Source organism: Strix uralensis, chromosome 8 (assembly GCF_047716275.1).
Source record: "Strix uralensis isolate ZFMK-TIS-50842 chromosome 8, bStrUra1, whole genome shotgun sequence".
NCBI lineage: Eukaryota > Metazoa > Chordata > Aves > Strigiformes > Strigidae > Strix > Strix uralensis.
The window spans coordinates 24,814,311-24,829,711 of NC_133979.1; the positions used below are offsets into that span (position 1 = coordinate 24,814,311).

General features: G+C 48.1%; 1 protein-coding gene across 2 annotated transcripts in view; it reads right to left on the reverse strand.

Moving 5' to 3' along the window:
- Window positions 1–15,401, reverse strand: part of NR5A2 (nuclear receptor subfamily 5 group A member 2) — a 97,212-nt gene that overhangs the window by 75,421 nt on the left and 6,390 nt on the right. For both annotated transcript variants that reach the window (XM_074876726.1, XM_074876727.1), the window contains 4 exons: window positions 11,351–11,488; window positions 8,733–8,851; window positions 7,299–7,440; window positions 3,936–4,582 (listed from right to left, as the gene is read on the reverse strand). In XM_074876726.1, the coding sequence (XP_074732827.1) occupies window positions 3,936–4,582; window positions 7,299–7,440; window positions 8,733–8,851; window positions 11,351–11,488 (1,046 nt within the window). The remainder of the gene's footprint in view (window positions 1–3,935; window positions 4,583–7,298; window positions 7,441–8,732; window positions 8,852–11,350; window positions 11,489–15,401) is intronic.

Genomic DNA, 15,401 nt, shown 5'->3' on the forward strand with positions numbered 1-15,401 from the left:
AGCTTTGTACAAAGACCTTTTACCTGACTACGACAGCTGGCTACAAATCTAGCATCCCCAGGGCATTCCTGAGTTTTCTTAGTTGAGGATAAGATGGATATATCTTACTTTTATATTTACTGAGCTTTCAACAACTCCAGAATAGCAAACAAAGGCCTTCTTTACTATTACTGTTAGTATCATCATGAGCCTACTGGGAGGTTATCTCTGTGTTCTTATTTCACCTGTGTATAAAGAATTATACAGAAACGTTTCTCATTATGAATAATCAAGTAATATGTGATGTCAAAACCTAGAATTTATGATGTAATAACTAATTACAAAGTATTCCGACTTCACAAGACAGATATATATGTTTGAGATTTTAGCAGGTGTTAAATTCAGTTACTGTATTGCAATTGGCTGCTTTGGATCTTTCTCTGATGTTATTACTAATCCTGATTAGTTTGCTTCATTAATATTTCCATTAATTTCTGATATCCAACATGAAGACTGTAGGATCTGCTCGTTAGCAAGTATGAGCATTAGCCTTAAATTACATACTTAAATTCATATACAGGTCAAATTCTGTAAAATGCAGTGCAAGCTGTAGGTAGTTCCGTCCAGTCAATACTGGGTCAACCTTACATGCTTACATGTATAACACATTCCAAAAGAGGAGTTGCCAATTTGTAGAGGAACAAGTGAGACAATTGTGATAAGCATAATCTGATAAAAGCTTCATGAAATAAAGTTTTAAAACCTGTTTGCTATCACTTGAGTTCTCTTTAAATAAAATCAAATTTTCAGCCAAATGGAAAGAAAAAGATAAAACTTAAAAACTGTAGTTCACTGGTGGCTTTTTTTATTATCTCTAGGGTAAATGTGACATAAACCACTGATGGACTGGGACAGCATTTTTTTATTATGTCTTCCTCCTCTTCAGTCCTTCCTGAACTCTGCTAGCTACAAATCTCAAGGTGTAGCAGAAAGGAAAATGTTTGCTCTTTTATATAAATTGAAGAAACAAATGTGTAAGACTAAATTTAGAATGAAGTGAAAGGCTACAGTAAAGAATTGCAAACGTGCTGTTTAGTAACTCACAGCTAGTTGTGCAAGGCATCACTTATGACAAAATCATGATGAATTTCCTACAAATCACACTTATACTTTTTTACTGTTTAATTGAGATATTTAAAATTTTAGTCCTAGAGATCTGCTAATGTACCTGTCTTATCTGAAAGACATGTCAAGATTCACTTAAGTTTAAACAAGTAGGAGTAAGAAAATATCTTCTCAAGCAAATATGTACTTAGCTGTGTACCAGTAGGGAACAAAGTTAGCTCTTCTGAAAATCTAGCTGCATCTTTATCACAATTGCCTCTTCCCTTCCTTCTGCATTTAAAAACTCTCTGTCGTACCTTTAGGTGTTGTGTTTTGTTGTGTTTTTTTTTTTTTTCCCCACAGGTATTCATGTTCTGTGGAGCAATCTGAAATAGCTGCTTTTGCTACCTTTATCAGAAGGAGTTGAAACCATGGATGGATAGAAGAGAGCTGTGTTCAGGAAAGGTTTGGAAACCCTTTAATTCTGATTCCCTCCCCTCAGCTGCAAAGAGAGATGGCGTTACCTGGTGCTGTTAACAGTGTAGAGTCTGATCTAAACATGTTTTGAGCACCTCACTTTTTTGAAGTTGAGAAGCTTAAAGTTCTTAACATTGTGTGTAATCCAGTCCCTAAATATTGGATGTGGATGGATTTCCACATGTGTTGTTCTGGAATGCTGTGCTGTTTAGCTGATCCTGTCCAATTTAAAAAAACAAAGCAAAACAAAAAAACCCAAAAAACCCCCCAAAAACCCGATCTGGATATGAAACTGTCTGAAGGCTAAGTTTCTAAGATGTAAAGAGTACAAATACTAAGCTGAAGCCAATGCCTTGTAAAATTGTGTGAAAGTCAGTTCACTACCCAAGGGCTGTATGTAGTGAATTTCTAGAATATGTGTATTTCCAGAAGTCTGTATATACATGGTAGTGCATATACATGTGCAGAGCCAGAAGTTGGTCAGCATCTTCATGAAACAAATTTCTGCATCTTGGTGTCCATACTAGTAAACATATGTTGGTTGAAGAACAGCATCCAGGCTGAGCTTGTTGGAGGCAAAGACCATCTCTGAAACTATTCCCAGTATAGCATGCTGAATGCTTATAAAATCTGCCTATTGATTAAGCCATGGAACCATAAAAAGTAAATGTTCCTTGAATCTTTTAATATTCTCACTTTAATCATAAGTGGAATTTTAAGGCAGATCATAACTTCAAAATTCTTACACTGAAGAGTATCTGGTTCTCCAAGTCTCAGTGATTTTTAACATGGTTACTCCAGACTAAAGTAATCCTCAGTGTATTAGTAGAAAGGTCTGGTCCCCGATATTTAGGACATAGTCCACTGGAAATGTAACATGTTTGCAATTTTAATTTTAAAATTATTTAAAATGAGTAGCATGGCTTATAGCTTGCTATAAAATTGTAAACAACTTAGCAAAAAAAGATGTGACAGTCTTTTCCTCTCTTTAATCCATTTTCTTTTTTCCCTCTGAGTAAACCTCCTCTTCTTTCTCTTTATATAGACTGAGTTTTTAATGGTTCCTGCAACCATTCCCATGAAAAATTGGAGGGAAGCTGGAGTTGTATATGCAACATATACAGCTTGCTTTTCTTGTAATCGGGCTTTATTTCATGTGTCCATATCATTATGGTTACGATAGAAATACTGTTGTGGCAAGCATCCTGACTGCAGCTTTTAATGGGATCTCCCTCTGTGCTCTTGATTCATGTAGATTCAATTCGCAGTGAACATCTAATTGCTGTTTTGGGATATTGTATTATTTTCCCTTAGCTTGACTGTAGTCAGCAAGAAATTATGGGTAGTCACAAAACTTTACAGATTTCAGCAGCAAATAGGTGTTGCAAAAACATCTCTGTGTAGCAGACAGATTCAATAAATAGCAATATGATAGGGAAATTCAGTTGTGGTTTGAGTTCATCTTGAGGGGTTTTTTTGAGACAAGATCTTTTATTAATTCCAGAGCTAATTTTTGTATCAAGAGTGGTTAAAACCTGTAGTTTCTCTCTATTGTCTGAGCCCAAATTTCTGGCTTAAAATTTTAGACCTGACCACAACAGACCACAAAATTTCCTTAACATAAAGTCCAAGAAATGTAAATGGGGGAATTTCTGGACACCAGAGAGCTGTGCATGAGGATTTGTTGGGTGCTCCAGCAAAATTAAGAGCCTAAAGGTCATTGCAGCCAGCCTAGATTAAAGGAATCCCCTACATATCAGTGGCGATGAGAACAAAAAGGAGTCCTTAAGATATCTTCTTCCTCCTTGCTTTCTATTCTGTGTATACCCTGCTTAGGATTCAGCCTACATGGTTAACTACACACACAAGAATACACAAAATAACATCACAGTGAGAAAGTGTATATTCCAAATATGGGCTTGTTATAAGGAGTGTACAGAGATGGACAGAAATGGCTTTCCTCCATATATTAAATGAGGTAATAAAACAATTACATGAATGTAGAACGGTGTAACAGGCGTGCTTACAACTCTGAATGCAAGCCAGACAGTGGACAATACCGACAGGGAAGGAATAAACTTTATGCAAGGTCCTGTGGAGGTTAATAACAGTTGTGATAAATAGTAAAGTATAGAGGAACTGAACTGAAACTTGAATCTCTTTGCTACAGCTAATTACAGGCTCAGGTGGAAGACAACTACAAGTTTCCCCTCATAATAGTCTGCCTACTTCAAGACAGATAAATGAAGAATGAGATGCTTGGGTTAAAAAAAAAAAAAAGATAAACCATAGTTTCTTGCTCGGAGTACAACATTGTAACAAATGGTATTTTTTTTCTTGATTGATTGATAATACAATGTAAAACAGTTACCTACCTTAAGTTCTCTAAAAAAGATGCTACTCCTAGCCCATTCAACAATGGAGAAGAGGGTTTGGTCTGCCATTTTACACATAAGCCCAAATGTGTTGAGCTTCTCGTGTTTGCTTCTGTTGGCTTGCTCTTGCTGCAGATATGCCATGATTTTAGCTTGGACTTGTGGCTCGTCTGGCTCACATTTCAGGAGTTCCAGTATCAGATGTGGAATACTTGCTGGTGAGCTTGTTTGATAACTATCCATGTATGAGTAGCCCATTATTGACTCTGGTGAACTAGTGTAAGGGTCAGGGTACTCAGACTTGATAGCACGGCTTGGAAAATGGCCATAGGTTTGGTAACCTTGCAAACTGCCATGGGGTGGCATTGTCATACTAATTGGAGAGGTTACAAAGGGACTTCTGTCATAGTCTGTAGGAGGCAAGGCAGTATGGTTCAGAGGTAGGCCTTTGGAGGCAGAATGGATGTTCTGGATTGCAGAGGATATTGTCAGGTCAGTCGGCATTGCTTGGATCACCTGAGTCATGGCTTCCAGTTTAAGTCCATTTGCTCGGATAAGAGCTTTCTTCTGCTGCTTCAGTGCCCTGTCTCTCTTGTACATTGGTCCAAACTTGTTTCGACCGCCACGCATTCGGTCAGCTCGCACAGCTGTGAGGGGAGAGGACAAAGTAAATCATAATTAAAACTTGGAATCAACATTTTTTAATGAAACATACATTAGGACAGAGCAGAAATGTAAAAATGTAACTCCTCTGTGTTTTGGTTTTTTTTTTTTCAAATTCAAAGTTGCACTTTTATTCCTAAAGAAGATTTATTTTGACTTAACAAATGTCACTTTTTTCTGGTAATTTAAGTATCACATGCATATATTACTAATATAGAAGGACTTCTCTTTACATTGATTAGGACACAGGGACAAACACAATGGTTGGCTACAGGAATTTCACACCTGCTATGGGATCATGTGGAGATCTCAATGTATATTTGGTTTTATGTCAAGCTACTATGTCATTAAGAAACAAAGGCTGATGTCCAGAATTTGTCTGAGACGTATCCAGCGGACCACATTGCCTCATTATAATCATTCCATTACTGCCTTCCACCGCAGCAAAACATCTGAAACGTAAATTGCGAAATGTTCAGTAGTCACAAAAGGGAATACGTTTTTCTTGGCAAGAAGGAAATATTTCCTTTTGAGGATTCTGTAAAACTTTCAGAGATTTCTAGTTAGCTGAACAGCTCTACAGAAATGTTTAGCTGCAGTTGGAATGTACAGAGAGAAAGCTGTCAGCTTGCTGTCTTCCACACAGAAGGTGGAAGTGAAACAGAAACTATTGACACTGTTCTGGCTTGTAATATCTCTGGAATTAGAAATAATTAAAACAAATCCACCTCAACAGCTGCCTTGGGAGTCATACTGGTGGTCTCTGTCACAGCAGTGTCTGTCACCATGGTATATATGTAATGGACTAGCAAGGAGCTCTCACCAAGCCCACCTTGCCCAACGGCAATTAGATTGAAAGAGGAACCTTTGACAGCCTGGTGACATGTTGAGACTGCTGAGATTGCTGGAGGTTAAGTTCTTGAGCTTTTTATCTTAGGGATTAGTACGACATTAAAAATTTATTATGAATGCTAGCTACGCATAATACTGTACATTATCATAAGGACTTTAACGTTTAATGATTTTTTTGGTCCATGGTAATTTATGAACTAGACTTTAAGGCTATATATATCACTATCAGGGAAATACACATATAAATGTCACAAGTATTTACAATTATGGAAGCATGTGTTCTTCCAATTTTCTAAACAAAGGAAAAGAAGTTGTATGGATGTGTGGATAAGGAAACTAAAGTACATTTTCTAGAGTATATTTAAAAATACAGGCACTGTGCTTAAATTTGTAGTAGAAATACTGCTACTAATATTGCTGTTGCACGTTGATTTTCAGCAAAATGCAGGAAATTAAAATAATTCCATCACCATGCTGGTAAATGTAATTAACTTTAAATCTGCATACATAGTATCCTTCCAGGTACTCTACAATTAAAAACTGTGAGCCAAACTGGATTAGCAAATGCTTTTGTATAACTCCTACAGAAATTAAGGTGAACTGCATGTAATCTCAGAAGACAAAATCTGGTCCTGTATCATTGCCAGCAATTGAAAGGAGTTGAATGTAGGAGCAGATAAATGTATTTTATCCTTATTCTTAATATCAACAATGAAAAGGATTCCAAATGTCCTGTTATTGTACTATCTGAATTTGGAAGAACATGAAGTGATTCAGGATGTTTAGTGCAGTGTGTCAGTGCTAGCTCAGACTTGTGGGCAAATAGAATAGTATTGAATTCATCAAACTGCAGAGGGCTGATTTTTCTGTTCATCTTCAGTTATATCAACAGCTTTCCTTTGCCAAACTCGGGTGATTGGGTCTTATTCTTTACGGTTCCCTTAATGTGTTTTTTTTTTTTCCCCTCCTTGGCCTGGTGGTTAAGTGTCTAGAGTAAATGCCATTTCAGTCCAATTGTAAGAATAAGGAATTTAGGAGCTTGTCTTTGGTCAAGCGGAATTGTCATTTGCTATGAAATCTGAATTTTAATATTTTATATATCAAAGTTGGAATGAACTGTGTAAGATTCTCAAATCTGAGTCTGATAATTTTGCATTCAGCTATCTCAATGGGTATTGTAAGATTTTCATTGTTCTCTGTACATGAGAAATTGAAATGAAGTCAAAAAGTATGCTTCAAAATGCCTTATTCTCTTTCATTTGTAACAGTATATCAGGTGTAGCATCACAAAAATATAGGACACAACTTTAGAGATTATTTAGTTCCTTAATCCCAAAGGCAAGTTGGTGTGAGAAAACCCCTTATTTTATCTCTTTCTCTGTTTTCTGCTTTATTGTCAGAAGACTATATACAAAAAAACCCCCAACCTTAGGTAAAACATAAAGAAAATCAGATCACTCTCCATAGCAAGGACTAATTTTTTTCTAATCTGGACATTTCTTACGTATGTTATGTTTAATCTAAAGTAAGTCCTTTTAAAAAGCTGCAAAACTACTCTATCTGGATCCATTCATTCACAACCTCTAAAATACTGAAATATTATATACATACATGAAAAAATGGATTATGGATTTGACTAGTTGTTAGTGATTTAACATTTACTCATTAGATTTTTTTTAATAAAGCAACGATTTCATTGAGTATATAAAGTCACCTTTTACTATAATTTCAAAACCACAATATGTAGCTTTTTTTAATAAAATGGCATGTAATAGCATATGTAATCCTATTAATTTCAAAATTAATCTATAGTAGAGTTGACAATATCAGCAAGACTGTAGCTCTTACCTTCCAATTTCATTCCAACACTTAGACACTTTTGAAATCGACAGTAAGGGCATCGTTTTCTCTGTGTTTTGTCAATCTGGCAATTCTGGTTTTCTATACATGTGTACCTTTTGTTATTCTGGACTGTTCGTTTAAAGAATCCCTGTATGATAGATACAAAAGTTAGCCTCTTTTGCTTGAATAGTGTTTCAGCATTTTATTTTATGGAAATCATTATAACATATTTTTCAGACACCACTCAAGCACTTATGAAGTTGCACAGTTTATTTTAAATTATAGTGAGATGTACCCAGCAGAAAACCACCAGACTCCAGAGGAGGTTTTCTTGTGTTAGTGCTATGTTTTATAGACTTATGTCAAAGCTTGGTACGACTGGCCGTAGTCTCCTGTGCCCCTAACAGTAGTAGCAGAAATAGTGAGGCTGACCAGTTCCTTTTGTATTCTTTAATCATCGCAAAATTATTAAAGTATTCCTTTTAAAGTAGTTTTACATGAAATAAACAGGGACACTGTTGCAAAGATAACAGAAATACAGAGTACCTCTGACTACTGTACATCCCAGGGGTGCATGCTAGAGGTATAACAAGTGCTTGTTGTTCATTGATTATTTGTTTGTTCATTGATTATTTTTAAATTAAAATATAATGTGCTAAATTAATTTTTCCATGCAACTAAGTATTTTAAATTGCATTGTTCTGGCAAAGGAGTTTCCTTTACAGTTCATTACTTAAAGAACTTTAAAAGATGTTTACATGACAAATTTGACATGTCATAAATTCATAAGTATTTAAACCCTTTTAGTATAATAGAACCACACAGATACATTTATCTTCCAATATGATAAGTTGCATTTACAAATATTTTTATTCTCAAAATTAATGAATCATTTAAAATCATACATTAGTTACTTGACTTTGTGTGTCGAGTGAGCTCTGACAGTTATAGTTTGTATGCAAAAAGTGCACTGTTATCATAGACACAGAAATGTACATTATAATATTGAAGGATGAAAAAATCTTAAAGCTGCATTAGATTTTACAAAGCTGATCTGTATGGAGGATACTTTTCCTACTTTATCCTCCAGGAACAGAAATACTCTGAATGTATATAAATCAACTAAAATCAACATTTAGGACAGTTAGGAATGAAAGTTGTTCTAGAACTACATCACTTCACAACAGCAAAATACTTAAAAGCAACGATAAAACTACAATGCAAAACAGTCTAAGTTGTTCCCATTTGCGCAGATGAGATCTCTCATTCTAAATCCTAAAGCTTTTGGTGGTTAATTTGTTACATGAGTGTAATGAGAAACATATCAGAAAAAAGCCAAATTATTTCACATTTTGTTTTCTTTAATTATCTTTTTTTTTTGCTTATATCTGAAACTTTTTTTGCTGTACTTGTGTTAGTATGAAGTAATTAGTACAGAACCTTGCAGCTTTCACAAGTGAGAAGTCCATAATGGTACCCAGACACTTTATCTCCACAGACTGGACACAGTTCCTCAAGGTCTTCATCATAAGAGTAATTCACCATTTTAAACTGAGACACTGGGGAAAGGAGAAATAGCACATTCAATTAGAATTGACATTAAGAACCCACATTTTCTGCAACTGTTCTTATCTAAAGAGAAAGCTCACTTAAACACGCATACCATTGCAAGTTGGGGGAAAAAAAGTTTTATTTTCAAAAACACAGCTTGCATTGCGACATGCAACTTTTCATCAACAGCAAATCTGCACGATCCTTAGCAAGCGGAGCAAACTCCCTTGGCTCCTCAGTTTTGTATTCCAAATATTTATATTTCCATAGTGCCCTTAACCTAGTCCTTCGTTTATGGAATCACAAACTAAATCAGCTCTTCTAAATCCAAAAACTATCAGGGGCAAGCTTTAAAAAAGCACAATGAAAAGATTAAGTGTCACTTGTGTATTTAAAGTAACTCAGTTCTTTTCCCTTAAAGTTTTCTTTCAACGTCAGCTTGCAACTGTTTACTCAGCCTAAACTTGTATCTTACAGACCCAGCACTTCTGCGCCGCGTTAAATGCAAGTTACTCACTTGCAAAACCAGCTTAAAACAAGGTCCTCCGCGACCCTCAAACCCGCTGTCTCGGGGCGCCGGCCCCGGCTCCGCGCCCTGCCCCAGCCCCCGCGGTGAGCGCCGCATGCCCCGCGCCCCCGGGCTTCGCAGCCAGCGGCCACGGGGGAGACGCTTTTCGGCCCCCGTCGGCGCGGCTCGCCGCGGGTGGGCAGGGGGCTAGCGGGCCGGGACCGCCGTCCTCGGGGGCTGGGTCGGGGCCTGCCCAGCCGGCGCCCCCCGGTACCGGGGCGGGCGGGAAACCTGCGCGCCGGTGTCGCCCGAAGTTTCTGCCGCTCGGGGAAAAGGCGGGGAGGAGCCGGCCCTCAGGAGGGGACGAGGGGGGTAATACAAGCTGCGTGAAGGCACGGAGCGCGGTCACTCGAGCCGGGCGCCCCCACAAAGAGCCCAGCCAGCCGCTCCGGTTATTCCCAAAAAGAAACCTCCGCCGCACACCGCGGGGCCGCTTTCCTTCCCCTTCCCTCCTGCCAAACCTCCGACCTGCTCGGCGAGCGCGGCGGCAGCGGAGGGCTCCTGAGCGAGGCGGGAGGCGCCGGGCACGGCAGCGGCACCGCTTAGGGTGTCGCCTCTTTGGCGGTAACCCCGCGGCTGCCACAGTTCGGGGGTACCGGGCCGGTGGGAGTGCGCCCCAAGCCCCCGGAGCGGTGGCCGGGCTGAAGGTGCGGGAGCTGCGCGCCCGTCCGCCGGGGCAAGGGGGGCTGCGCCCTGGCGCTCGGGGAGCCGCCGGGGAGCATTAACCCGCCAGCACGCACCCGGGAAAGCGTGTCCCGGAGCCACCTCGGCACGGCCGGGGCTCGCCGCCTGCCAGTGGTGTGGGGCGCACACGGGCGGCCGCAGGCGGAGGAGGGCCCGGCCCTCCCCTCCCCTCTGCTCCCGCGGCCGCGGCTCCAGGGCCCGGCGCTGGGACGAAGTTCCCCTTCCTCGCAGGAAAATCCAAGTGGGAAAGCAGGGGGTTTTCCGAGCGCCGTGCCCTGACACGGAGCCTCCTCCGCGGGCGAGGAAAGGGGCGGGCGGGCCGCCCCTGGCACCCTCCGAGGCCCCCGGCATCCTCCCCCCCCCCCCCCCCCCCCCCCCCCCCCCGCCCCTGCTTCCCAGCAGGCTCCCGGGAGGAGAGGGGATAATTCCGAAAGAGCAGCGGGAACGGGAGTTTCTGCCCCGGGAGCGGCGCGGGGCAGGGCAGGGTAGGGCGGCCAGTGCCCGCGCACCGCGCTGCCGGCTCCAAGGCAGGGAGCCGCTCCCCCCGCGGCCGCCCTCGGACGGGGTCTCCGCCGGCTCCCCCGCGCAGCGCTCCGGCCCGCCGTGGGGCACCGGCAACGGCCCCGTCCCGCCCCACAGAGGCATTTCCAGCGCCACCCTAGATCGGGCATCCCGCTGCCTTCGCGGGTGCCCCGCAAGGGCACAAACCCGCCGCGGCGTCGGGGCTCTCCGCTGCGAAGTTTCGAAGCGCCGGCGCTGCCACCTGCGCTGCGCCTCGGGCGCCGCACCCGCGGGGCAGAGCCCTCGGGGCCCCGTTTCGGGACGGTGTGTGGCACACGGGGTGCTCGGGGGGACTTCCCGCCTAACTCCTCCTGCCATAAACTTCGAGTCGGTTTCGCGCGGACTGGGGCCGAGACCCAGCGGCCCCCCCCCCCACGATCTGCAGCGGGCCCGGTGTCCCCGAGCAGTGACCGGCGGGGCGTCAGCGCCCCGGGGAAGGGTCCCGCCGGCCAGATGCGTGACGGTTCCCCAGCCGCGGTTGCCCTCCTGGCCGGGGCCTTGCCGTCGCCTCGGCACCAGTGCCCGTCCGAGCCACGCTGGAAGTTGGCCCGCGAAGGCAGGGGCTCGGCGGGGGAGCTCGCAGGTAGCAACCGTAAACTTTTTTGGCAGGACGAAGGGGAGGTTTGCCGAGAGGCCGGGGGGGGGGGGGCGCGAGAGTGCGCGGTGGGGGAGAGCCGTGCTTTTCCCCCCTTACCTTGCATGTTTTCCGGCATCTGCCCCTGTTCCCCATTCGACCGGGCGAGTCCCAGGGCCTCCGTCTCCACTTTGGGCAGCATGACAAGGCGGCTGCGGGCCGGGCTGGGGGCTCCGTGTCCGTCCGCGACACCAGCACCTGGACACGGCAGCACAGATTTAGCTGGAGCAAGGGGCGCTCGGCGGCCGCTGGCTCTTCCTCCTCCTCCTCCTCTTCCCTCCCTCTGCTCCACGCCAGCCCTTGCCCTGCTGCAGCGGGAGCAACGAGCGGCCCCGGCCGCCTAGAAGCGCCGCCGGGTGCCCGCGGCTGGGGGAGCCGCGGAGCGGTAGTCGGGCTGCAGGCCCCGGGGGCGGAGAGGAGAGGAGGAGGAGGAAGACCGGCGGGTGCCGGGGAGGAAGGAGGAACCCCGGGAGCCCACAGCAGCTCCGCCCGGGGCTCAGCGCGGCGGCAGCCCGGCGCCCCGATCCATGCGGAGCGGCACAGTGCACAGGAGCGCTCTGCCGCCACTGGTGCTGCTGGACAGGGTTCCCACCCCCGTCCTCCTCCTCCCTTCCTCCTCCTCCCTCCTCCTCCTCCTCCTCCTCCTCCCCCTCTTTCCCCCGCTACAAGTGCGGAGGTGCCGAGTCGGGACCTCTAGCCCCGGGCCCGCGGGGAGGCGCTCCCGGAGCCCGGGGGCTGCAGGGCGCGGGGGGCTCCGGCGAAGGGGGGCCCCGACACCGCCCTTGCAGCCAATAAGGCAGAGGCGGGATGAGCAACACCCCCCGCACACACACAGACACACACACACACACCACACACACGCACGCACGCACAGGGGCGCACACACTTGCTCAGCGCAAGTGAGTTAAACGGGGCTGCGGGGTGGGGACCTGGGCTGCAGCCACCCCTCCCCGCCCCAGCGGAGCCCGACGGGCCACTGGCCCCGCCGAACCGGGCTGCGCCTGCCCCCCTCCCGCGGTGCGCCTCCTTGCCGGCGGGCAGCCCGGCTCCAGCTCCCTTGGGGCCGGCGGGGCAAATCACCCCCCCACCCCCCCCTCCCGGCCCGCTGCGGGACCCCCGGCCCTCGCCTTCCCTCCGGGCGGGCAGGGGTGGGCAGTGGCACCCCCTGCGCTTGGAGACTCTCAGCCCTTGCAGCCACCTTGCTGCCGCGCAGCCCTGGAGCCTGGGAATAGCGGGCGGGAGCCGCGCTTGAGCTCGCTGTACCTATTCTGGCTTTTCGGGTCTCCCGCCCCTAAACTTCTTGTGAAATCTGTCGGTGCCAGTTGCACCGTTTGCACAAAAGCCAATGCCCCGGCAGAGCCACCGCTTGAGCAAGAGCCTCCCGTCCCCGGCTCACGGGGCGGCAAGCGGCACTCGTTTCCAAGTTGTCCCGAAGAACTCGTTTCCCGCAAGCGGGTGCCTCAGCGGCGAGAGCCGGGCGGGGCGGGGGGCCCGGGGACGGCGGGCCGGGGCCGGGCCGGGGCCGGGGCTCTGCCCACCCCCCGCTGCTCTTCCCGCCCCTCCCACGCCGGGAGCGCCCGGGGGGCTCCGGACCGCTCCCACCGCGGCGCGTAGGTTTGGCGGTGAGGGATGAGCGGTGTTTGCACCTTTGAAAGCATCCGAGCCCCCCGCCCCAGCGCTCGGCTGCCCGTACTCCTCTGGCACTTTAACCTCCGTTGTGTGTATTAAGAGCTGAAAATATTTGGCGGTGAAAGTTGCTTCCGATGGAAAGTGAGGCGCGGACCTGTCTCCAGCGCAGGGTAGAGCATTTCCCATCGGCTGGGAGAGAGTTTGTGAAAACTGACCCTGGCTGTAACTTACTAAATACTTGCGACGGTCGCAAGGCGCCCAGCGGTGGGACAAGCCCTCCTCGTGCAGAGAGCGGGCTCGGCTGCGCTCTTTCCTGGGCAGGTTAAACTTTTCGCATCCAGTAACTGGACCTTTGCTAAATTCAGCGCAGATCCCGAGCCAACCCAACACCAGCACCACTGGGGCAGAAAATGTCTCTTTCTTTCCTTCCTTGTGCAGGGTTTGACATTTTGGGGATGGACCCGAGGCGCAGAGAGGCTCCGACCTCTCGGGTTCCCGCCATTCTCGCCTTTTCCCCATTCCCCTTCGGGCGGGAGGGCGAGCAGGCGCGCTTGTGATTTATATCAGCACGTTATTTCTCAAGTTATAATTTCCCAGTTTAGCGGTTCGCCTGCGACTAAGTCGCAGCAGGGCAGCATGGCCAGCTGCGGGAGCGGCTAAGGCGAGGTGGCGGGAAACCGTCCGGAGGGAATGCCCTCCTTTCCAGGCAGACGTAGCTCGGGCTGAGACCCCGCCTCGGCCCTTGGAAGTTGTTCCCAGAGACATTAATTACTATCAACCCCTCTCGCAGGGGCCGCCGCGCAGCATCTCCCTGCGCTCTGCCCGGGCGGCTCAGCCCCGGCGGCTCCCGCAGCGCAGCGGCGGCTCCGCTCCGCTCCCCGGGCGCCCGCCGGGAGGGGGTCGGAGCTGCGGGCCGGGGTCCCCGCGGCGGGGCGCGGCGGGGCCGCGGCCCTCCGGCCTTGCGAGCCTGCAGCCGGGCCGCTTCAGCCTGCTGCTGGCCCGACGGGTGGCCACAGGAGCCCGGGGGCGGCTCGCAGAGGAGCTTCGCCTCCTCGCAGCCCTTCCCCGCGGGAGAACCGTGGTCAGAGCACAGCTCCGGCTGCCTTTACAGCACCCCGTGGGAAGCCTCACACACATCGGCAGGACAGCGCCGGGCCTGGCTCCCGCAGCCCGCTGGGCTCCGTCGGGGAAAGAGCCGGTGCCTTCCCTCCCGCCGGGCGGGACACGCCGCTTGGCGACGCCCCGCCGGGGCGCTCCGTGCCGCCGCTCTCGTTATTGCTGCTCCGGGAAAGGGATCCGCGTTTTAGGAGAAAGCCGGGCAAGAAAACCCCGCGTCCGGCCAGGGCGGGCGAAACCGGCCCGGGCGCAGCCGGGGCCAGGCGGGCTGCGGCCCCCGCGGGCAGTCCCGCCGAAGCGGCTGCCTGTCCCCGCCGGCGGCTGCCCCGGGCCGGGCCGGCTCGCCCCGACCGACTCCCTCCCTCGGGCACGGCCCTAGCACCCACCGGCCCCCCAGCTCTTCCCTCCTACTTGTGGGCTTAATGTCATTCCGCCGGGGAAGGGTTTGGAGCGAGTTCAAACTGTACATCGCAAAGCCACTCCGCGAGCTATCGCTATGGATGGAAATACTTTGGAGTGGTTATTACACATCCACATTTCTCCGAAGTAACAGTTTAGGGCAGTACATATTATAAATGATACCTGGTCCCTTGTGGCTACATTTAATTTAACATGGAGTTCTAGCTCTCACGATTGCCTTGAGCAACCTTAATTACCCTTTCTTCTAATCTCTTCTCCATCCATTCCTTACTAAGTTCTCCAAACTTTTTTTTTTTAAATGTGATTTCTCTCCTGAGTTTGCCTGCCTTGTTCTGACTTTGCCTGAAGGTCTTGATTGACGCGTGTAATTATAATTATAAAAGATGATGGCTCAGGGAGCCTCCAGCAGCCTTGATTAGTACGAGGAGCAAGACCTGGAATATTTTATACCTCCCTATTTAAATGTATGTACATTTACATTAAAAAAACACGGTCTAATTTTAAATAATCTGAGGCTTCTTGCACTTCTTTGTTTTCAGGGTAGAGAGTTCCGTGTGGTGATATTTCAAGGAAAGCTCCCATTTCTTACAGCTTCAAAGAGGCCACAGAACCTGCGTAACTTTCAAAGCATTTTTTCCCTAAGCAGGGACATTTCAACTTCGAGGGTCTGCTCGATGAACGACAAATAGCACACTCCCTTCTAGCTTGTGTCGGAAAGCGTCGGAGGTTTGTCCTCCCAGCAAACTAGCGAAAGAGAACTGGGGGGGGGGGGGGGGGGGGGGGGGGGGAAATGTTCAAGGCAAACTTCGCAGAAGCAAGTGAAAGAAAGAAATAAACGGAGGACTGAAACTTTTCTGCTTGGAAATCTAAATCCAAAGCCGATCAAAAAGACTTAGAGGAAAGTATTTAAGAAGAGAAATCCGCATGCTGTCCCCTTTCGTCTCCC